The sequence below is a fragment of the Lagenorhynchus albirostris genome, chromosome 2 (genome assembly GCF_949774975.1).
Source record: "Lagenorhynchus albirostris chromosome 2, mLagAlb1.1, whole genome shotgun sequence".
NCBI lineage: Eukaryota > Metazoa > Chordata > Mammalia > Artiodactyla > Delphinidae > Lagenorhynchus > Lagenorhynchus albirostris.
In genome coordinates, this window is record NC_083096.1 from 71,937,878 (window position 1) to 71,963,163 (window position 25,286).

Below are 25,286 nucleotides of genomic sequence, written 5' to 3' on the forward strand. Positions count from 1 at the left end.
AAATTGATAAACCATTAGCCAGACTCATCAAGAAAAAAAGGGAGAAGACCCAAATCAATAGAATTAGAAATGAAAAAGGAGAAGTAACAACTGACACTGCAGAAATACAAAAGATCCTGAGAGATTACTACAAGCAACTCTATGCCAATAAAATGTACAACCTGGAAGAAATGGACAAATTCTTAGAGATACACAACATGCCAAGACTGAATCAGGAAGAAATAGAAAATATGAACAGACCAATCACAAGCACTGAAATTGAAACTGTGATTAAAAATCTTCCAACAAACAAAAGCCCAGGACCAGATGGCTTCACAGGTGAATTCTATGAAACATTTAGAGAAGAGCTAACACCTATCCTTCTCAAACTCTTCCAAAATATAGCAGAGGGAGGAACACTCCCAAACTCATTCTACGAGGCCACCATCACCCTGATACCAAAACCAGACAAGGATGTCACAAAGAAAGACAACTATAGGCCAATATCACTGATGAACATAGATGCAAAAATCCTCAACAAAATACTAGCAGACAGAATCCAACAGCACATTAAGAGGATCATACACCATGATCAGGTGGCGTTTATTCCAGGAATGCAAGGATTCTTCAATATATGCAAATCACTCAACGTGATACACCATATTAATAACTTGAAGGAGAAAAACCATGTGATCATCTCAATAGATGCAGAGAAAGCCTTAGACAAAATTCAACACCCATTTATGATAAAAACCCTGCAGAAAGTAGGCACAGAGGGAACTTTCCTCAACATAATAAAGGCCAACATCGTCCTCAATGGTGAAAAACTGAAAGCATTTCCACTAAGATCAGGAACAAGACAAGGTTGCCCACTCTCACCACTCTTATTCAACATAGTTTTGGAAGTCTTAGCCACAGCAATCAGAGAAGAAAAGGAAATAAAAAGAATCCAAATCGGAAAAGAAGAAGTAAAGCTGTCACTGTTTGTAGATGACATGATACTATACATAGAGAATCCTAAAGATGCTACCAGAAAGCTACTAGAGCTAATCAATGTATTTGGTAAAGTAGCAGGATACAAAATTAATGCACAGAAATCTCTTGCATTCCTATACACTAATGATGAAATATCTGAAAGTGAATTCAAGAAAACACTCCCATTTACACTGCAACAAAAAGAAAAAAATATCTAGGAATAAACCTACTTAAGGAGACAAAAGACCTATATGCAGATAATTAGAAGACACTGATGAAAGAAATTAAAGATGATACAAATAGATAGAGAGATATACCATGTTCTTGGATTGGAAGAATCAACATTGTGAAAATAATTCTACTACCCAAAGCAATCTAGAGATTCAATGCAATCCCTATCAAACTACCACTGGCATTTTTCACAGAACTAGAACAAAAAATCTCACAATTTGTATGGAAACACAAAAAACCCCGAATAGCCAAAGCAATCTTGAGAACAAAAAAAAGAGCTAGAGGAATCAGGCTCCCTGACTTCAGACTATATTGCAAAGCTACAGTAATCAAGACAGTATGGTACTGGCACAAAAACAGAAAGATAGATCAATGGAACAGGATAGAAAGCCCAGAGATAAATCCACACACATATGGTCACCTTATCTTTGATAAAGGAGGCAGGAATGTACAGTGGAGAAAGGAAAGCCTCTTCAATAAGTGGTGCTGGGAAAACTGGACAGGTACATGTAAAAGTATGAGATTAGATCACTCCCTAACACCATACACAAAAATAAGCTCAAAATGGATTAAAGACCTAAATATAAGGCCAGAAACTATCAAACTCTTAGAGGAAAACATAGGCAGAACACTCTATGACATAAATCACAGCAAGATTCTTTTTGACCCACCTCCTAGAGAAATGGAAATAAAAACCAAAATAAACAAATGGGACCTAATGAAACTTCAAAGCTTTTGCACAGCAAAGGAAACCATAAACAAGACCAAAAGACAACCCTCAGAATGGGAGAAAATATTTGCAAATGAAACAACTGACAAAGGATTAATCTCCAAAATTTATAAGCAGCTCATGCAGCTCAATAACAAAAAAACAAACAACCCAATCCCAAAATGGGCAGAAGACCTAAATAGACATTTCTCCAAAGAAGATATACAGACTCCCAACAAACACATGAAGGAATGCTCAACATCATTGATCATTAGAGAAATGCAAATCAAAACTACAATGAGATATCATCTCACACCAGTCAGAATGGCCATCATCAAAAAATCTAGAAACAATAAATGCTGGAGAGGGTGTGGAGAAAAGGGGACCCTCTTGCACTGTTGGTGGGAATGTAAATTGATACAGCCACTGTGGAGAACAGTATGGAGGTTCCTTAAAAAACTACAAATAGAGCTACCATATGACCCAGCAATCTCACTACTGGGCATATACCCTGAGATAACCATAATTCAAAAAGAGTCATGTACCACAATGTTCATTGCTGCTCTATTTACAATAGCCCGGAGATGGCAACAACCTAAGTGTCCATCATCGGATGAATGGATGAAGAAGATGTGGCATATATATACAATGGAATATTACTCAGCCATAAAAAGAAACGAAATTGAGCTATTTGTAATGAGGTGGATAGACCTAGAGTCTGTCATACAGGGTGAAGTAAGTCAGAAAGAAAAAGACAAATACCGTATGCTAACACATATATATGGAATTTAAGAAAAAATTAATGTCATGAAGAACCTAGGGGTAAGACAGGAATAAAGACACAGACCTACTGGAGAATGGACTTGAGCATATGGCGAGGGGGAAGGATAAGCTGTGACAAAGCGAGAGAGTGGCATGGACATATATACACTACCAAACGTAAGGTAGATAGCTAGTGGGAAGCAGCCGCATAGCACAGGGAGATCAGCTCGGTGCTTTGTGACCGCCTGGAGGGGTGGGATAGGGAGGGTGGGAGGGAGGGAAATGCAAGAGGGAAGAGATATGGGAACATATGTATATGTATAACTGATTCACTTTGTTATAAAGCAGAAACTAACACACCATTGTAAAACAATTATACTCCAATAAAGATGTAAAAAAAAAAAAAACGAACGGCAGAATTTCAAATACCAAATTTTAGATATTTAGGCAATTAACACTTCTGTATGTCACAGGATTTTTTTTTAAGCTACGTAGTAGGGTTTCATCTGGCAAAAAAAAAAAAAGAGAGAGAGAGAGAGAGAGAGAAATACACACTCACTGTAGAAAATTTAGAAAAAAAATAGAAAAAAGTTTGTGACCTTGGGTGTACAGAATAGGATTGATTAATCCTTTCTTCCTGACACACATACTCATTGTTGGTCTAGCATGGCCTGCTTATCTTATCTTACTATTTTAAGTAATGTAGTCACTCATGAACACACCACTAGCAACAAGAGGTAGGACCCTGACCACACCTGCATGGTCTTCTCCCCAGTTCATCACCCTGCCTCTTCCCAACTGAGCTGCCTATCATCCTGAATTAGTATTTATCACTACCTTGCTTTTCTTTGTATGTTTTCCTTGCCTTTATATACGTATGTGCGTGTTTTATATATATGCATAGACACACACATTGTGATGTTAACTTTATGTATCAATTTGGCTGGGCCACAGGGCGATTAGCTATTTGTTCAAACATTATTCTGGGTGTTTCTTTGAGGATGTTTTGGGATGAGATTAACATTTACATTGATGGACTTTGAGTGAAGCAGATTGCCCTCCACAATGTGAGTGGGCCTCATCCAATTCAGCAGAAGGTCTGGATAGAACAAAAAAGACCGGCCTCCCCAAGCAAGGGGGAGTTCTTCAGCAGACCGCCTTCAGACTCAGACTGGAATATCCACTCTCCTCGGTCTCCAACCTGCAGCCCAGCATGCAGATTCAGGACTTACCAGACTTCATAACCACAGGACCCAATTCCTTATAAGAAATCGCCTCCTGTATATATATAAACATCCTACTGGTCCTGGTTCTCTGGAGAACCCTAATACACATATATATTTCCTAATGTTTTTAAGGTTGTTAAATGTAAAAAAGGGATTCATGCTAAACACAATCCTTTTTAACTTATTTTTCATTTAATACAATATAACTAAAATTTAGCCATATTGTTACATGTCACTATAGTAGTTCATTTTGGCTACCTTATGAGAGTCTGTTCTGTGGCTATTCTACAGTTTATTCATTCATTCTCCTGTTGATGGGCACCCGGGTTGATTTCAGTGTTTTTCTATGGAAATAATTTTTTTAAATGAAAAGAATATTAAAGTATATTTCCTCCCACTAAAAAAAAAAAGAAAGAAAGAAAATAAAGGACAAAGTGATATGGATACAGAAATTTGTAGAATGTTTGTGAAAGGGAATACTGAGAAGAGCTGTGAATCTCACAATTCTCTAAGATTGGATTAAATATAGTTGGGTAAATGGATTTTGTTGGAAGTGGGCTATTTGTATTTGGTTTGGATTTGGTTTCTCTGTTAAGAGAACAAAGTTTTCTTGGAATGTTGCTTTTGATAACAAATTGTGTGAGTTTCTTTGCCTTTAAATGATCTGTGTTTGCTTTTGAAATATTTTCACTTTGGTTAAGTGAATAAGTATTGTCTGCCAGATTCTAAAAGATTGACCTCCAGCTACCTTTGAGATGCTTCAAAGTAACCCTGAGGCATCTCAGAGAAATATTAAATTAACTATGATTACCTGGTATGTTAAATTATAGGGAAAGCATTGTCAAATGAATGATAAGCCTTCTCCGGTTATACTGTATGGATAAATGTTATTAATACAGATATTCTAAAAATTACATGAAATTCCTAAAAATCTGGTATGTCCTGATAAAATGTTACCAGTCATAATTCTGGTTATTGTAACCAAGTTTCTTTACTGATTACATCATAATCAGGTGTTTAACCATGACTTTTATATCTTTCTGTCATTTAAAGACAGTTATTGTTGTATTCTGATGCTTTTGCCAAAGTGCTTTATCTTCAAGAAGATTCACTTCTTGAAATTTCCTTCAAGAAGGAAATTTTGACAAGTACAAGTCTCTGATAAATTTCAGATTATACCACTGAACTGGGTAAGAAATTAAAGAATCCTGATAGAAAACCTGGTGGCTTCATAAAAAGTTAACAAAAGGATTAGTTATTGAGTGAACTGGTGAATATAGGTATAATGCTTATGGGTTTTTGTCTGGAATATTACTGGTTTTGATCTATATTTTTCAGATATATGGAAGCCCTTCCCCTCAAGCTACTATGACTTAACAGCAATTGGGTAAATTACACCTCTGTGTTTAGAATCGAAATGCTATTCTTTTCTCTCTGCCTGGTCTCTCCAGAAATAGGAGAGTCTCAGGTTCTGAGGAGGCTTATCAAGTGAATGGGAAAAACTATCTCCTGGCATGTGCAAGAATTTTGATATTTTGGAGACCTCTAGAAAAGAGAAGTCCACTGAGGCAGAATCTGATGGCAGGACTTTGTCATGGATTTCCTGGCCTTGAGAGGCCTTTGTGGGAATTCAGTCTGAGACTCCTGAGGAGTTCCACCAAAGCCAGTGTGGAGGAGCCTATGTGGTCAATAGACTGGACTTATTTTGGAAACAAATTAGTCTTGATTCGGCTGTGTTTGTTGGAGATGAGGGTGATTAGGGAGAAAAATATTATGTTTCAATAGATATTAAATTCTAGTTCTGTTAATGCTGTTGTGTTAAGCACACTTTTGCCTTAATATTCAGGAGGACAAGAAAATTACCTAACAGAGTTATCACAAAGTATAACTACTCATGATATATGACACTGCTTGCTTTAAGTCTATTGCTAAAAGCACATGTACAAATGCTTGTGTGACAAATGGGTGTAATAGATTTTATATATATATATATATATATATATATATATATATATGGCCTCTAAAATGATTCCCTATTAACATACCTCTGAGCTTGTTCACAATATCTGATCAGTTTTCCCCCAATATGAAAAACTAGGCAGATATAAAGGAGGCCTAGCACCCCAGCTGCTTGCTGGTGCAAGCAGCTGACTCACCCCAGCATTGAGGAATGGATATTTTGATCATCAAAGTTTTCTACTGAAAGATTTACAATCAAAAGTTAAAATGATGGAAGAATCTGCACACATTGAAGTATGGGGAAATCATTTTGGCTTATACATGGTGTAACTTAAACTTTACTGACCAAAGTGGCCTGTTTTGTGAACTTTCAGACATGCATTGTACACCTACTTTGGCCATTGAGGATAAAAGTACATTTGAAAGTCAAAATAGAGTAACCATGGTTCAGACATCCAAGGTAATACTAGGTGGCCATTGTGGATGTGACCTCAGATATGTTCCTGGGTTGCTGAATTTTCTTAGCTGTGTCAGACTAGGGGACACCACTAGCCATTCTCAAAGCAATGTCTGCTGGCAGCTAGAAGCTGCAGCCTTACATTTTCAAGGTTTCCTCTTGTAACAATTAAATTTTTAGACAATAAGATTCTGTAGATCAGATGTTGGCATAAAAAAAGGAGACTGTGTAGTGGCCAATAGCTCCTATTGTGTATATGTTAATACAACACCAGAAGTTAAAACCTACTTAAATAAAAGACTGGCTATCTGGCTACAAGTCTCCCCAAGGTGCTGGGCCCAGACTAGGTTTCAGGTTTATTCTCCTGATTTCCTCAGGGAATGATATCTGTTTTCTCTCTTAAAGTTAGTTTGAATTGGGTCTGTTGCATCAAACTGGCAGACCAAGGGATTGAGGTTTTAATCATACCAGACTCAGATCCAGGACTTGGAACTTAGGGATATTTATAATTTGGTGTACCTTCCCAAAACTGAGGCAGGACTATGCCCCATTTCAGCAGGAAGTACCCAGAGTGGTTGTCCTCATGTTCTCTGAAAGATTTGGGGAAGGTTGAAAGACAAGGTGGGATTGAAACCAAGTCCCCCTACACCTGAGTTTCTCTGCTGAGTTTATGATTAACCTCTATACCCAATATGTTATTCCCTTTCTTATCCAGCACCTGTTCTCCTCAAGATTGAGAAGTATCAAAGAAAAGGGGGATTGAAACTGAGCAGGACCCTGGGCCTCCTGGACATGAAAGCCTTTCTGGCCCCCAATTCTTCTTTGTAGAAATTACGTTTCATTCAGCTCCTTGACCCTCGATGAATTCCAGAAAACAGATTCAATCAGTTGTTAATCAGGGAAAGGATAGAATGCAGAAACAAAGGAGGAGCAAGCAAGAAACAATAGGGCAGCCTTGGGAAAGGGTCCTGGTTCCTCCTCAAGAAATATACATAAAAATATCTTTAAGTTCTTCTGCAAGCCCCCACCCACCCATGTGGAGGATGGCAACTTCAGACTGAGCACAAGATTTCTGGAACACTGCCCTGTTACCTCACCACTGAACAGAAGAAAGTCACACACCCTGCACCCCAAATTTTGCCTGTAAAAACTTTCCCCAAAAAACCATCAGGTAGTTTGGGGTTTTTGAGCATGAGCCACCCATTCTCCTTGCTTGGCCCTACATAAATCTTTCTCTGCTCCAAACTCTGACGTTTCAGTTTGTTTGGCCTCACTGTGCATCAGGCACACAAACTTGTGTTCTGTAACACTACTGGTATATGACCTTCTTTTCAGTAGTTCTTGACCTTTGGAGCTGCCACTACTGGCAGATAGTTCCTAAAACATTTGGAATTTCCTAACTTTTGAAAGCAATCAAGATATCTTTTGTTAGTTAATGAAGTGACTTTGGAAACCCCCTATATAACCTAAGGATGGGTGCTGGTTGTCAGTGGAGACAATCATGTGATTGGAGGGGTGGAACTTCTAGTCCCACCCTCTGACATCCAGGGAGGTAAGAGGGACTAGCAGTTGAATTGAACCCTATAGCCAATGACTTGATCAATTTACCTATGTAATGAAGTCTCCAAAAATAACCCAAAAGAATGGTGCTTGAAGAGCTTTCAGTTTGGTGAACACATTGAGGTCAGGAGAACAGCAGGATTAGAGTCGCATGGAAGTGCCGCCACCTTACCCCATTTCTTGCCCTTTGCATCTCATCCATCAGGCTCTTAACTATCCTTTTATAACAGGTGATCTAATAAGTAAATGTTTCTCTAAATTCTGTAAGCCACTCTATAAAATTAATTAAATCTAAGAAGGAGGTCAAGGGAACCTCCAATCTATTTGTGACTGGCAAGTCTGATTGCCCCCTACAGTCTTGTAGGTCTGAACCCTTAAACTGTGGAATCTGATGCTATATCCAGGTAGATAGTGTCAGAATTGAATTGAATTATAGGACACCCAAGCTGGTCCAAAGTGTTGCTTCTTGGATGTGTGAGGAAACCCCCTCCCTCACACATTGGAACTGGGTGATCAGAGTCCTTATATCACAACAGAATAAATGCAAAGAGAGTAGAAGGAAGGAGATAATAAAGAAAATGATACAATCATAGAAATAACCAACAACTCAAAACATAGCTTTTGAAAAAATTTATAAATTTGATAATCTCCTGTCAAGATCAGAGAGAGAAAACAAAGAAAAGAGAGAGAACCGATTTCTAAGATCTGGTTTAAAAAGGCCGGGTACATAATTATGAACCCTATAGACATTAACACGATAAAAAGAAGATATTATGCACAAGCCAACAGTAAATTAGAACAACTTGGACAAATCCTTTAAAAACACAACTTACCAAAGAGGACACAAAGAAATAGACAATTTGAAAAGAGTTATCTTTATTTATTTATTTTTTATAAATTTATTTATTTTATTTTATTTACTTTTTTTTTTGGCTGCATTGGGTCTTTGTTGCTGCATGTGGGCTTTTCTCTGGTTGCCACGAGCGGGGGCTACTCTTCATTGTGGTGCACAGGCTTCTCATTGTGGTGGCTTCTCTTCTTGGGAGCATGGGCTCTAGGCACGTGGGCTTCAGTAGTTGTGGCACACGGGCTCAGTAGTTGTGGCTCGTTGGCTCTAGAGAACAGGCTCAGTAGTTGTGGCATACGAGATTAGTTGCTCCGCAGCATGTGGGATCTTCCTGGACCAGGGCTCGTACCTGTATCTCCTGCATTGGCAGGCAGATTCATAACCACTGCACCACCAGGGAAGCCCCATTATTTTTATTTTTAAAAATTATCTGTGAAATTTAAAACTCCCTCCCCCAAAAACACTTCCCAACACATGTCTTCACTACTGAATTTTACCAAATATTTATTTTAAAAATAAATACATAACAGAAATTCTCCCAGAGAACAAAAACAGAAGAAAGATTTCTTGACTTGTTTTAGGAGGTTAAAAACCCTCAAAATACCAAAGAAATTATAAGAACTAAAAAACATTATAAACAAAATATTAGCAAACTGAATCCACATAATACTTTATGAACAAGACAGATAAGTTGCAGAAACACAATTTTGTTTTACCATTTGAGATTCAATAAATGTGACTCACAACATTAAAAGGAAAACAAAATATGTAAAAGATTTTGTCATTTCATGATAAGCCCTAATGAAATTCAGTAGCCATCCATAATAATAATGATAATAAAAAACATTTAGCAACTTTGAAAGTGTTCTTAATCTAATAAAAAGTATACATGAAACACTTGCAGCAATTATCATAACTAATATTCTCTTGAGTAATTCTTATCCAATACAAGTAAAAAGATGAGAATGTCAGATGTCAATTCTATTCAACAGTGTACTGCTGTTCACAACAAGTGCCATTGAGCAAGAAAATGCAATAAAAGAGATCATGAGGATTGAAAAGAAACAACTGGAATTTTCATACTTAGAGCTGTCATGAGAGTATGCATAGAAAATCCAAAAGGACCTACAGATAAAATATTAAACTTAATAAGTTAATTTAACACGGATACTGGAAACAAGGACAAAATATCTTTTAACATATTTCTATAGATTAGCAAAAACCACACAAACACATACACATGCACACAAACTCTCATATAAAAAGAGTTGAAAAGCCCTTATATTCTGAGACTGAAGATCTGTTTTTGAAAGTCAATCATCCAGAGGTCATAGTCATGGGTAAATTAAGGTTTTCCAAGGTAAGGACACAGAGGAAAATCACAAGTCCAAGAAACCACCTTTGAGGGATGATGACTTGGGGGAAGGAGGAGAATAAGAAGAGTAAAGAAAACAAGGAAAGGCATAATAAGAATGTGGAAAAACTGTTACAAGACATCAGAAAGCATAGTAATATCAGAATTTTTAAGCAAGTAAATATTCTAACTCAGTTCTTTTAAAAGGAAAAATGAGGGCTTCCCTGGTGGCACAGTGGTTGAGGGTCCGCCTGCCAATGCAGGGGACACGGGTTCGTGCCCCGGTCCGGGAAGATCCCACATGCCGCGGAGCGGCTGGGCCCGTGAGCCATGGCCGCTGAGCCTGCGCGTCCGGAGCCTGTGCTCCGCAACGGGAGAGGCCACAACAGTGAGAGGCCCACGTACGGCAAAAATGAAATCTGTTGTGCTCATATAACTAAAATATCCAGAGGTAGGTCAGTCTCCACATGTGGTCTTTGGCTCTGTCATCATTCTGTTCTATTTGTGAACTTCATTCCTGGGCCAGCTTTACCTATGGAAAAAAATTCTATAGCAACTTGGAGCTTTGAAGGCATCATACCCCCAAGACAGAGTCCCTCCTTCCTCAACCACCAAATATAAACTATTGCTTTATTTAAGTGGGATCACCAATTATTCCAACTAAGTGCTGAGGGAGGAGGTGAAATTCTGTTCATTATCTTAGACCTTGGTTCTCATCTGTGGTCAATTTTGCCCCCGAGGGACATTTGGAAATGTCTGAAGATATATTTGTTTATTGTAACTGGGGAGGTACTACTGGCACCCAGTGAGTAGTGGCCATGGATGCTGCTAAAAATCCTGCAGTGCATTGAACAACCCTCCATAACAAAGAATTATGCAGCCCAACACGGGATATAATAGAAGCAGTCGACTGTTCTTCTGATATTTTGGCTTTGCTTAATGATGGATCATTGTTTTGTGAGGAGACGGAAAAACCCTCAGATTCATCCTTTACTTTGTGTTTGACACATTCCCCTTTACCTTCGACCTCAGAACCCACAACTGATCCTCAAGCTAGTTTATCTCCAGTATCTGAAAGCACCCTCAGCATTGCTATTGGCAGTTCTGTTATCAATGGTTTGCCTACTTATAATGGGCTTTCAATAGATAGATTTGGTATAAATCTTCCTTCACCTGAACATTCAAATACAATTGATGTATGTAACACTGTTGACATAAAAACTGAGGATCTGTCTGACAGTTTGCCACCTGTCTGTGACACGGTAGCCACTGACTTATGCTCCACAGGCATTGATATTTGCAGTTTCAGTGAAGATATAAAACCTGGTGACTCTTTGTTACTGAGTGTTGAGGAAGTACTCCGCAGCTTAGAAACTGTTTCAAACGCAGAAGTCTGTTGCCCTAATTTGCAGCCCAACTTGGAAGCCACTGTATCCAATGGACCTTTTCTGCAGCTTTCTTCCCAGTCTCTTAGCCATAATGTTTTTATGTCCACCAGTCCTGCACTTCATGGGTTATCATGTACAGCAGCAACTCCGAAGGTAGCAAAATTGAATAGAAAACGATCCCGATCAGAAAGCGACAGTGAGAAAGTTCCGCCACTTCCAATTTCTACCATTATCCGAGGCCCAACATTGGGGGCATCTGCTCCTGTGACAGTGAAACGGGAGAGCAAAATTTCTCTTCAACCTATAGCAACTGTTCCCAATGGAGGCACAACACCCAAAATCAGCAAAACTGTACTTTTATCTGCTAAAAGCATGAAGAAGAGTCATGAACATGGATCCAAGAAATCTCACTCTAAAACCAAGCCAGGTATTCTTAAAAAAGACAAAACAGTAAAGGAAAAGATTCCTAGTCATCATTTTATGCCAGGAAGTCCTACCAAGACTGTGTATAAAAAACCCCAGGAAAAGAAAGGGTGTAAATGTGGGCGTGCTACTCAAAATCCAAGTGTTCTTACATGCCGCGGCCAACGCTGCCCTTGCTACTCTAACCGCAAAGCCTGCTTAGATTGTATATGTCGTGGCTGCCAAAACTCCTATATGGCCAATGGGGAGAAGAAGCTGGAGTCATTTGCTGTGCCAGAAAAGTCCTTGGAGCAGACCAGGCTCACTTTGGGCATTAACGTGACTAGCATTGCTGTGCGCAATGCTAGTACCAGCACCAGTGTAATTAATGTCACAGGGTCCCCAGTAACAACGTTTTTAGCTGCCAGTACACATGATGATAAAAGTTTGGATGAAGCTATAGACATGAGATTCGACTGTTAAATCAGTGGGTCTTTAAACCTACCTCTGGTAGGGAAATAGCTACAGTTTTACGGCAGCTATGGTTTTGTTGGTTTAACTTGCCGGAGCTCCTGCATATAGATCACTTGTATCAAGTGTTTTCATTGCTAAGTTATATGTGTTAGTGTCGGGGAAATAGTTTGCAGATAATGGAGGAGTAACCCTACAACTATATGTCCTTAGTTCTTACAGAACCTCATAGTTTGAGAACAAATGCTGATGCAACTGATTTATACAAAACGAACTTTGGCAAGGAAAATAACATTAACCTCACTGTTTATGGTCATGCTTTGTGCATAATCAAAGTTTATGATTAAATGTAAGGAAGTGGTATCTAGTCAGTCCATAAAGATTGTGCTCATATTTTGTGAAAAAGTAGCCATTAGTTTGTTCAGGAGACTCAGTGCTACCTTCAGATGCCATTGATGTTTCTCCTGTTGAAAAGCTGATGTGTCCAGCTCAACCTTTGTGCTGACATAATACCATTTCTAATCATGAAAATTGGCTACTGGTGTATGTAGCAGTTCTTAAATCAGCAGTATTATGAAAGAAAAATTGCCCCTCATTAGAATGTTGAAGAAATCTGTCTTTTAAAAGTGAACAAACTGAAATTCTGTCAGACTGCAGATGTTTTTAGCTGTTTATGCCACAAAACTCTTCTGAGTTGATCCCCATTTTTAGTTAAGTCTGACTCATTTCTAGGGAAAAAAACAAATCCTTCACTTTGAGCAATGTTCTAATAAGATAAATGAAGTGGAGAAGAACAGTTCTATTCTGAAGGTAATTGAATTTAGACTATGGTATGTGACAGAATTTTTTAAAAAATTATTTAAATGTTTTATTTAGAAATTGGGATTTATTTAAAATAATTTTAGAATAATGCTCCAAAAGTTACTCAGATTTATGCATTATACCTATTGCCATTGGCCACTTCAAAGTGATTTTCGTTTCCTCTGTTTGCCAAAGACTTATTTTGAATATGCTTTTTACTTTCTTTCCTTTTTTTTTTTTTAGGGTGCTATTCATTGTGGAGACTTCTTTATAGAGGCCTAATAAAAATGCCTTTTTATGAAGCCTGTGCGTTTAGTTGGGTTTGAAGCTAGGAGGATATTCTTTAGAATACTCTTTTGCATGTAAAGCACAAACTATGTTTCAGTTTAAATGCACTTCTTCCCTGTGATTTTTATGGGGGAGATAAGTGAGTCACAACATTCTGTTGAAGGGAAATCTAGTCAGTTGCTTGAAAGAGCTCAGCCCAAATAAAACAAGGACTGACTAGGTTGTAAAGAAATGACCTTATGATTTAAAAGAAGAGTTGCTGCTTTGACAGTGCTTATTTAAAGAAAAATACTGCTGGAAAATTTTCAGTTTCTACTACGTTCACCATCTCTCCTGAGATCTGACATATGTTGAAGTTATGTTTTGATTTGGCACACAGCATGTTCAATGATGGTTACTCACCTAGTACAAGACATGGAGAAGAAACCTTTGGACACAGAGCAGATGACACCTTCTGTTTTGTAGTGTATCCTGGTGTCATTTTCTGTGAATGTGGTCAGGTAGAGTTGTTTTTGTTGTTGTTGTTGGGTTTTTTTTTTTTTTTGTCTCTTTTGGTGGGTGGGGGTGGGCTAAAGCCATAGGAAGAAAAATGTGATGTATGTGTCCAGTATGTACTATTTTGTTTTTGTTTTGCGAGAAGAGTTGAACTATTTTTGATAACAAGAGTAAATGGTGGAAAATGAAAAAAAAAAAAAAAGAATTATGCAGCCCAAAGTGTCAACAGTCCAAAGCCTGAGAAATCTTTAGACAAGAGTTTCTTAAAATTAAATGTTCATCTGAATAACCTAAAAGACTAATTAAAACACAGCATTCTAGTTCCCATTCCAGGATTTTCTGACTCAGTAAGTCTAGAGTGGGGCCTGAAAATGTCTTCATCTGACAAGCTCACAGGTACTACTCCTGCTGGTGGTCCATAGTCAACACTCCATGAAACACTCTAATCAGGGCCCTGGCCTGTAGCTGAAGGTGCAGTGAAGCATAGGACAGCATGCTGGCTCTATAAGATGAGTTGGAGTTTAATGCATCCTGGAGAAATAAACAGCCGTGCTAATGCAGAGAGAAAAAACTATGTCTTCAGTCATTTCCTACCCTGCCCAAATCCTAAAGTCCATGTTGTTCTAAAATGTCCAGGTGGGAGAACTGCTTCCAGTACCCCTGGCTTCCGAAAAATTCCGCTTGCTCTGACCTCCCTTCCTAAGTCCTTCAAAAAATATACCCAGACCTTGCCTGCGCCTGCCCGGAGCCAGCGGTCCTCCACGCACCCCGCATCCAGGGAGACGCGCTGCACACCGGCGGAGCGGACATGGGCAGAGCGATAGTGGCCAGGCTCGGACTGGGGCTGCTGCTTCTGACACTGCTCTTACCTACGCAGATTTATTCAAATCAAACAACTGTTGTAACACCTTCAAGAAACTCCTCCCAGCATACCTCAGCTGCCCCCAATCCAGCGAATGCCACCACCAAGGCAAATGACTGTGCTCTGCAGTCAACAGCTAGTCTCTTGGTGATCTCGCTCTCCCTTCTACATCTCTATTGCTAAGAGATTCAGGCCAAGAAACATCTATACTTCTCCATCCTCTAAACCCAATTCAGATGGCATCCAGACATCCAGTGTGACAAAGGAAAAAAGAAAACAGGTCTTCGTTGAATTAATCTGCTAGTTCCACACCTTATTTTATTGACAGAAACTGCTGAGGATCCCAAATTTGATTGGTTTGAAGAGCATGTGAAGGGTTTGACTAGATGATGAATGCTAATATTAAACCTGCTGGAGTTTCCTGTACAAGATGAAGAGAGACAACATCCAAAATTAGTTAAGAGATGATTTCCTTAAATGTGGCTTAAGAAGTATGGACACATAAAACTCTACCTTGAAAGAATAGATTTTATCTTACGTAGAGATAAAGAATGAGATGTAGAACAGAGATTCAGTTTTCATTTGGCTCATTAAATTTATAAGGCCATAAAACAATGAGGTAAAACAGAAAGCTGTGATTCTATTTATATGTACATTAGAAGGAACTTCCACGTGCTACTGTAAATCCTCAATGTGTTGTTTCAGCAGTACTAATTTAATGCTGATGTACCCTAGAGAAAGCTTTATGTTAAGCTATCACTGTTCTCTTGGGAACTGAAATCTTTCCCTTGGGGATTGGGTTTGACATTGCATTTGAATTTTTATATAGTCATTGATATGTACCAGGGCAATGATGGATTGGAATCTACCCCAAATCCAAGCATAATGAGTACATTTTGCTTCTATACTTATCAACTATTCTTATTCAAAAAGAGCACTACATTCATTTAGCTAAACAGATAACAAAGAGTAGAATTATATTGATCTCAACTAATTTCAAAATGCTTTTTATTTCTGCATAATGTCGAATACTTTTTACAGTTTAAAAAATGATCTGTTTTGATGGTAAGATTGACAAATCTTGAAATTAAAAAAGCAAATATGTGAAGGAGCTAAACTATACATCAAATATATTTGGCAAGGGAAGACTGGAAGCTTGCTTACATTAAATTCAGAAAAACTTTTATACTCTTTTCTGTAAATACTTTTTTTAAAACTGAATAGCCACATTTGGAACACTTTCTGTTATCAATCAATATTTTTAGATAGTTAGAACCTGGTCCTAAGCCTAAAGTGGGCTTGATTTTGGAAAGTAAATCTTTTCACAACTGCCTTGATGCACGGAAACCTTTTTAAAAATAGACACTCCCTAAGTCTTTTGTTCGCATGATCACACACTGATGCTTAGATGTTCCAAAATCTAATATGGCCACAATAGTCTTGATAACCAAAGTCATTTTTTTCCATCTTTAGAAATCTACACTGGAACAACCATATCCAGCAGATCTCAAGCTACTATGTGTGTGAACGAACCTTCTCTTTTGTTTCATACCTGAATGCTGTACGTCTATTTTGGATTGTATATTGTGTTTGTGTATTTGTGCTTTGGTTCATAGTAACTTCTCATGTTATGGAATTGATTTGCATTAAACACAAACAGTAAAATAAAATTTATATATATATATGTGTGTGTATATATATATATATATATATATATATATATATATATATACCCAAATTCTCCCCTCTTCCCCTTCCTATTCTTTTAATTAAATGAGTTTGGATTTTTTTAATGAGGTTTCTAGGAAACTGTAGAATAAGCAAAAGAATCAATAAACATAAAGTCAACAATGTAACTGACTTGATAAACCACAGATATCAAAGTCCCAGAGAGCAAGAAAAGCCCTCTTGACTCTTTGCTTGAATATTTAACAACCCATCTGCACTATTACTCCTCACCCATCCTGCCTCTCATGCATTCTCACTGGAAAATGAGAAACAGGATCCTTTTCTGACTAATCTTTATATGTAAACTATAGTTATAATATGGGCAGAAGTGGTTTTCTCCAGAGGAGCTCAGGGCAGAAACAAGGAGAGCGTGATATTTTTTGCTATGTGAGAATATCTCAATAAGAGGAAAATCTAGAATATCAACTAAAGAGGAAAAAAAGGAAGGAGATAATTTTGAAAAAAAAAAAAGACAATTAACGTGGCAGTTATAGCAACTTAGATTATTTTATTAAACAAACACATATGCAAGTGAGAGATCTTGCCTGGGATCCATCTAGAGCAAACCTTTCTCTCAAGGAACTTATAAGTAGAAAGAAAAGAAAAACAAAAAGAACTGCAATGTTGTGGGTACAGAGTAATGTGGATCTCAGCATGACACCACACAAGGGAGGGTTACTTCCACTGTAGCACTAAAGAAGGCCTCCTGGAGAAAGAAGCTGCTCAGCTGGCCCTCGTGGTTAGAAAATCATCCAAGCAGAGACAGAGATATTATGTTAAAATAGTTCAGCATCTCTGCAAATACAATTATCTCGGCATAATTATAGTTAGCTCATTTTAACAAATGATATTTCAGCAGAATCACAACAAAAGAGTTCAAATAAGAAGCCAAAGGGATGTCACTGTTAAGTCATGGACACCATTTCACTTATTCCGAGGTATATTCTTTCTCACCTCACATCTATGAAATCTGAGTGGCTCCTACTATTGATATTGTCTCATAATAACAATTTTTAATTATTTTTCTGCTAGTGTATAAATTGTGATTTAATCTTACAAACTATGGGCACTCTGATTTGTCCAAATCTGATGATTATTTGATGAAATATGATGAGATTGACTCCTGGGCTGACAGAGTTTCTGGACTCCTGGTTACTGATCCCAAATGGAAATGGAGACATGGTGAGGGCTCATGAGATACTCTGAAAGGACCTGTTGAGATCACAAGCAAAAAATTGTTCTACATAAGAGATATTTGTACACCATGTTCATAGCAGCATTATTCACAATAGCCAAAAGGTAGAATCAACCCAAATGTCCATTGACAGATGAACGGATAAACAAAACAGCCTTAAAAATAAAAGAAATTCTAATATATACCACCACATGAATGAATTATAAGGACATTATGCTAAATGGAATAACCAGTCACAAAAAGACAAATAGTGATGATTCCATTTATATGAGGTACCTAGAGTAATCAGATTCATATAGACAGAAAGTAGCATGGTGGTTGCCAGGGACTAGGGGAGCAAGGAATGGGGAATGTGGTTTAATGGGCCGAGTTTTAGTTTACAAGATAAAAAAAGGTCTAGAGATAGGTTGCACAAAATGTGAATGTACTTAATACTACTAAACTGTATGTTTAAAAATGGCTAATGCAGTAAGTTTTTAACTCATGTATATTTTACCACAATTTTTTAAAAATAGATTTATCAGGACTTCCCTGGTGGCGCAGTGGATAAGACTCTGTGTTCCCAATGCAGCAGGCCTGGGTCAATCCCTGGTCAGGGAACTGGATCCCACACGCATGCCACAACTAAGAGTTTGTATGTCACAACTAAGGAGCCCATGAGCCGTAACTGGGGAGCCCACCTGCCTCAATTAAGGAATCCACGTGCTGCAACTAAGGGGTCCGCCTGCTGCAACTAAGACCTGGCACAATCAAATAAAAAAATAAATATTTTTTAAAAATAGATTTACCTAAAGATGGGAGTGGGGAAGAAAGGGGAAAGGGTCTGCTGGAAATACTGAGGCTAAAATATGTAATAGATAAAATGGAGGGAAAGAGTGAGAGGATGGACAAAAAAGAAAGATTAAAAAGGAAAACTCACCTGCGCCTCAAAAACCGTAATGCAAGACATATCAAAAGGACCAAGGAGGGCACTAATATTGCCAAAAATATCAAGCTGACGGAGGTGGGGTGACCTGGCAATTGGGAGAGGACACAGGGATGTCACTTCAAACCCATTCTCTAGTTCTCCTGGCTTTGTTACCCACCCGAGTGTCAGCACCACCACTATCAGCTTCTGATGCATAGGCATCTGTGATTCTCTCTCTCATATTCCTGGATATCATATATTCACAGCCACCCTTTGTCTCTCCCTCTTACCCCATCCCACCCAGTCTATAAGTCCTTCATTCTTATCTCTTCTATACCTTAGATCATCTATTTTCATTCCTCTTGGAACTGTAGTCCCAGGAATAAATCTCAACCTCTGTCTCTCTGTCTCTTTTTCTCTCTCTGACTCTCTGTCTCTCTCTCTCTCCTTCCCTCTCTCCATTCCTTTCTCCCCACCGTCCCTCCCTATCTCATCCATCAAATCCCTCCATTTTCCCAGTCCCCTCCTCTGTGCTTGAGGACCATCTCCTCCCATTCCCAGCTGGGCCCCAGTCCTTCCTCACCCCAGTAGACGATGATGTCCTGGTCTCCTAGACTGCTGTGCTTCACTCGGCAACTCAGGCCAGTCTCCTCCCCAGCCGTCACATCCAGGGTTACTCGGAGATACCATGTCCCATCAGCATTGGGCACAGTATCACCTTGCCGAGTGCCAGACTGCTTCTGCTCGCCCCTCATCCACATCACCCACACAGGTTTCGGGTAGAATCCTGAGACATGGCACACCAGCAGCAGACGGCCAGGCCCAGGACTGGGGTCACTGGACAGCCAGGCCTCGGGCTTCACTGGGGCAGGAAGAGGCAGGGAGACTGTCAGATTATGACTCTAATCTAGAGCATAGGCATTCAGAAACCCACAGGTTTGGACAGTGACCTCTTCTACTCTTAGGGGAATCAAATCATTTATTGATTAAGCCCCTCTCTCCTTAGGTACCTCCTACTCTTGAATTCAAAGAAGGTGGCAGGACATGAAATAGAAAAGTCTTATGAAGAGAAAAGAACTAACCTTGCCTCTGTAGTTCGGCCTTCCCTGCATCGAGGACACCAAGGAGAAACCGAGGGCAGGTGTCTGAGAGGAGCGTCTCTATGAAACCCTGGATGCCTTTGTACTGAGAGACGAATGCACAGAACTGCTGCGCGCTGCTGCCGCCCTCTGGGGCAGGTGCACATGAATGATTCTTAATGCTCACGTAATCCAGTCCTCCTAAAGCTCCCCTCAAAAAGCTTCCTATGGACTTCCCAGAATGCAACTCACAGCCTCCTATGCACTGGATCACAAAGGGGTCTGGATACATGGAAAACAGGGACAAAGTTACTAAAAAGCAGACAAGAAAGAAAGTTATGGGGAAAGGACATGGGGCTTTGGATTTGGGGGGTGGGAGAAAGGTCTGAGATGACTCAAAAACTAATTGCAGTATTCAGAGCCTTTTCAGAAAGAAGAGCATTGGGGAAAGGTATGCATGTCATAAATGGTGGGGACGGTCTGCTGTAAGGCTGTAGGGTGGGCATGAGGGGAGAAGGGGAGCAGCTTGTGATGGACTCAGGAGTTCAGCATCCCAGGGTGAAGGGGAGAGTTACACTGAGAGAAGGATCAGGCAGGAGATGCTTGAGGAGACGGATTGGAGGAGGAGGAAGTCACACTTCAGTTCACTCAGGCACAGAGTAGAGAATTGAGGGCTTTGTCCTTGGGGTTAGAGAGAAGCCAGTTATGCACAAACAAACCAGGAGATGGTTACAAAGGGGGATCTTCATTTATCACACAGGGGTGCAAGAAACAGGAAGAATCTGGGATACTTGTTGGAGGTGTGGAGTCAGAGTTGGAGACTACTCTGGAGAAGTGTGTGCATGCAGTTGGGTAAAGTGGGAGGATGGGACCAAGATCCAAGAGAGTAATAGCCTTAACCAGGAGAGAGAAAAACCATTGGGAATCTCCCCGGAGCAGAGGACTGTACTCACATTCAATCTGGACTTTACTGACATAGTCCTGCAGTTCCTTGGTCAATCCAATGAAGTAGGCTTGGAATAGGTCCTCCAGCTTAATCAACTCCTCATCACTGAAGTTGCCCTTGGACCAGGGCTTCAGGAAAATGGCAGTGCCCGAGTCATTGTCCCAGCCATGAATCTGAAAATCATCCAACCAGCCTGAGCCTTGATATTGTGCCCAGGTCCTGTTGACAATGGTCAAAGTCTGGATAATACGGTAAGAGGTTGGCCCCTGGAAGGCTGTGGGTGGTGGAAGGATAAGAAGAGTGAGGAGAAAGAAAGAATCAGGATGAAATGATAAAGAACCCAGAGTCTGAACAACAACACAGAGCCTAAGACATTTTCCTGCCCCAAGGCTTCTAGCTCCATCCCCAACCTCCAGAATGGGGGGAGAGGGCTGGAGACACGAGGGCCCTGACCCTTAGTGATCGGTGCAGCATGCTTTCATCCAGACCCCCTGCACCTGTTCTGGGAGCTTCCAGAGTTCCTCTTACCATCCTCATTTTCACCACCTGGGACGATAACTGCTAGCAATAGAAGTGGCAGAAGCAGCATTTCATTGGGAACTTCTGACCCTCAGAGGTGCTGTTTGATCTCTAATTTCAGCAAACCTTTTTCTCAGTACTCTACAGTGACTTCCTCTCTCTTCCAACTGACAAACCTCTTCCTCACCCACACTGCACGTCACAGAAATACTGTGTCTTCTACAGCTCTGTCCTCCCACTCTGCCTCTCATTTCCGCTCCAGCCCTTGACTTGCAGATTTTTTTTAAAGTCTCTGGCTTCCAGCTGTTCTCCTTGACCTCAGCTTTCTTCATATTTATTACTTCGGAAAAGCTCCCGTGTGATGTTAAAAGGTTATCTCACCTCCCCAATCCTTTATTTCCACATCTGTTAAATAAGAGGGTAATATTAAACAATTGCTCTGCTTCCAGTCTCTTTTAATCCAGAAGAATTCCTTTGGTTTATACACCCAACTGGACCTCCCTCCTCACTGCCCCTTTCCTCTGGCACTTTGCCACTACCTCTTCCCAGCGTTCTCAATGGCCCCTCTTTCTTATCTCATCCCTCTTACCTAGTCTCTCTAACCCACATTATGGTTTCTGAGTGTGGGTGTGTGTTGACAATCATTTACATGCATGCAAAGCATTTAAATCACTGCTTTATCGTATTTGATTCTGGGACCCAAATGCCAAATGCTTTCATCCTATGTGACCCAGGTCACTGCCACAAGCCCTTATTCGTGCAACACAATCCAAACCCTCTCCCCATCTGTTCAGCACTCTGGTTCAGAATTGCTATAAAAATGTACACCTGATCATGTCAAGCTGATGCTTAAAATATTTCAATTACTCTCATGAAAAATAATCCAAACTCCTACTATGTATGTCAATTTTATATAAAAAGGCTCATATAGATATATCATTCTACAAGAAAAAGGGTGGGGGAGGTGAAAGGAGTGGGATCTGTGAAAAGGGAAACTGACAAGACAATTTGTACCAGTGAACACTTATGAACATAAATGCAAGAGTCTGAAATCTGTATGACATGCAATAGAGAGAGAAGGAGATGGTTATATAGGCCCTCTAGACACACAGGACCCCCAAAGAATAATCTGAGATGGGTGGGACATCCTCTGATTAGAATCCAGCCTGGCTGAGGGTCCTGGCTGTCCTGGGGGAGCCCAGTGCTCTTCCTCTGTCACCAGCCTTCCCCAAGCTCCCTCTTCTCACCCCATTGGTGCTCAGGCCACAGGCATCCTCATGCTTGCCTTTCCCTGGGCTCTTACCTGGCCCTCCCCCAAGCTCACCTCAGTGGGTGGTTTTCCTGCTAGAGAGCACTGTCCTCAGCACTCCAGTGTCCTGTCCCTGCCCCAGTGTCACACTCTACCCCCTCATCCCCTCTCTGCCAGCAGAAACCTCACCCTCTGCACACTTCCCTATTCTAGAAACCCCACTGCCTTCCACAACACGCCTTTTACTTGGCCTTTCATTTCCCCATTAGTTCGTCTTCAAGCTATTCTCTCCACTTTCTGGCTCCCAGCAGCAGTCCCTGCCTCTGTCCTATGTCCTCCCCCATCTCACACCTACAGCAGTAGGAAGGGTCCCACCCTGAGATCTAGGGTAAATCACTTACTAGAATGCATTGATCACTGCCCTAGGTCTCAATTTCTCCCACTGCAAAATGATTGGACTAAAAGAACTTGACATTCTCCAATTCTGCTTCAACTTTAACATTCTTTGACTCGGTCTGTGTTCACATTCGTTTTTATTTACATAGTCTTTTCTTTCTGTGCCTCCTGGGCCTCATTTCTTACTTTTCTATGGCTCCATAATGTTCTCTATTTACCCTTAATCTGAGTCCCCAAGGTCTCATCTCTATTTTGTCACCACTCCTCCCTAATTTATCCATTCATTCTAAGTGCTGCTCACCACCTTGGCTAAATTTTGAAACATAAAGCATTGCCTTATCATTAGACCGTTAGATTTCTTTGTGTAAATATATGAACAACAGGCAAGATGCTTTTTTTTTTTTTTTTTGCAAAATAGAAGCCAAGAAATGAACAAGAAAAAACTACCACAAGACAGAGATATACCAGGTAAGCTATAGTTTTATAAATTATTTATACATGTATATGTTGACCTTACAAGATGATAAGAAAGTCTTCAAGAAGCAAATCAAATAAGACATTGAAAACAAGAGAGGGAAATAGAAGCTTCCCAGGGCATTGTCGAGGGTTGGTTCCCAAGGCTTTTGTCTACAGTAGCCACATGGGTGAAGAGGTAATGTCTTGAGATCACCCCCCCCACCAAAAAAAAAATGCAGGTTGTCATGAGACTTTCTACTACACCCTCAGTGAAACTGGACCAGAAAAAAAAATCCATCCAACTGAACAGGGAAATAACAAGGAACGTTATGGTTGCCTTATGCTCTGCCTAGGAATTTTTTAAATTATTCTTATGAAATTTCTTAATCACAGGTTTGCCTCACATGAGTTTGGCATTGAAAATATTCTAATTAATTTGGAATGCCCAATCCAAGAAATTAATATCAAAAAAGTGGTTCCAGGAGAGGAGGCATGAATAGGTAGGGCACAGAGGATTTTTAGGATGGTGAAAATACTCTATATGATATTATAATGATGGATATATGCCACTCTATATTTACCCAAACCCATAGAATACATAAAGATTTTTTTCTCAGCAATCAGTAAAAAAGAAAAACAATTCTGATCAATTTATGCTGGACAACAGACTGGATTATCTTTCCATGTTCTCTAAATAAAATGATCATTTTTAAATTATTTCCCTGGATGATGTATTATTTCTAGAATTTTTTATCTAGCTTTTTATCTAGCTTTTATCTAGCTTTTTTTAAATTGAAGTATAGTTGATGTACAATTTTATATAAATTACAGGCATACAGCATACTGATTCACAATTTTTATAGGTTACACTCCATTTATAGTTATTATAAAATATTGGCTATATTCTCTGTGTTGTACAATATATCCTTGTTTGTCAGCTTTTTAAAAATTGAAATTTATTGTCACTTCTGTTGTGTCTTTTAAATATTAAGTATCTGACATAAATCACAGCAAGATCCTTTTGACCCACCTCCTAGAGAAATGGAAATAAAAACAAAAATAAACAAATGGGACCTAATGAAACTTCAAAGCTTTTGCACAGCAAAGGAAACCATAAACAAGACCAAAAGACAACCCTCAGAATGGGAGAAAATATTTGCAACTGAAGGAACTGACAAAGGATTAATCTCCAAAATTTATAAGCAGCTCATGCAGCTCAATAACAAAAAAACAAACAACCCAATCCAAAAAAGGGCAGAAGACCTAAATAGACATTTCTCCAAAGAAGATATACAGACTGCCAACAAACACATGAAAGAATGCTCAACATCATTAATCATTAGAGAAATGCAAATCAAAACTACAATGAGATATCATCTCACACCAGCCAGAACGGCCATCATCAAAAAATCTAGAAACAATAAATGCTGGAGAGGGTGTGGAGAAAAGGGAACACTCTTGCACTGCTGGTGGGAATGTGAATTGGTTCAGCCACTATGGAGAACAGTATGGAGGTTCCTTAAAAAACTACAAATAGAACTACCATATGACCCAGCAATCCCACTACTGGGCATATACCCTGAGAAAACCAAAATTCAAAAAGAGTCATGTACCAAAATGTTCATTGCAACTCTATTTACAATAGCCCGGAGATGGAAACAACCTAAGTGCCCATCATCGGATGAATGGATAAAGAAGATGTAGCACATATATACAATGGAATATTACTCAGCCATAAAAAGAAACAAAACTGAGCTATTTGTAATGAGGTGGATAGACCTAGAGTCTGTCATACAGAGTGAAGTAAGTCAGAAAGAAAAAGACAAATACCATATGCTAACACATATATATGGAATTTTTAAAAAAAAATGTCATGAAGAACCTAGGGGTAAGGCAGGAATAAAGACGCAGACCTACTGGAGAACGGACTTGAGGATATGGGAAGGGGGAAGGGTGAGCTGTGACAGGGCGAGAGAGAGTCATGGACATATACTCACTAACAAACGTAGTAAGGTAGATAGCTAGTGGGAAGCAGCCGCATGGCA

The 25,286-nt window shown here is 39.5% G+C and overlaps 2 protein-coding genes across 3 annotated transcripts in view; one reads left to right on the forward strand and one right to left on the reverse strand.

Moving 5' to 3' along the window:
- The first annotated feature begins 10,116 nt into the window (after positions 1–10,116).
- LOC132515447 (E3 ubiquitin-protein ligase MSL2-like) lies at positions 10,117–13,267 on the forward strand. Its single transcript, XM_060141863.1, has 2 exons — positions 10,117–10,213; positions 10,930–13,267. The coding sequence occupies exons 1-2, from the start codon at positions 10,117–10,119 to the stop codon at positions 12,330–12,332; spliced, it is 1,500 nt and encodes a 499-aa protein (XP_059997846.1). The 3' UTR covers positions 12,333–13,267.
- Positions 13,268–17,020: 3,753 nt separating this feature from the next.
- Positions 17,021–25,286, reverse strand: part of LOC132515911 (T-cell surface glycoprotein CD1b-2-like) — a 32,633-nt gene continuing 24,367 nt past the window's right edge. Inside the window, exons 1-6 of one of the 2 annotated variants that reach the window (XM_060142280.1) lie at positions 21,150–21,267; positions 20,629–20,895; positions 19,679–19,957; positions 19,180–19,458; positions 18,609–18,702; positions 17,021–17,706 (exon numbers count right to left, since the gene is read on the reverse strand). In XM_060142280.1, the coding sequence (XP_059998263.1) occupies positions 17,685–17,706; positions 18,609–18,702; positions 19,180–19,458; positions 19,679–19,957; positions 20,629–20,895; positions 21,150–21,210 (1,002 nt within the window). In that variant the 5' untranslated portion in view covers positions 21,211–21,267 and the 3' untranslated portion in view covers positions 17,021–17,684. Of the gene's footprint in view, positions 17,707–18,608; positions 18,703–19,179; positions 19,459–19,678; positions 19,958–20,628; positions 20,896–21,149; positions 21,268–25,286 lie in introns of those variants that run through there. The other variant, XM_060142279.1, reaches the window with a different exon arrangement.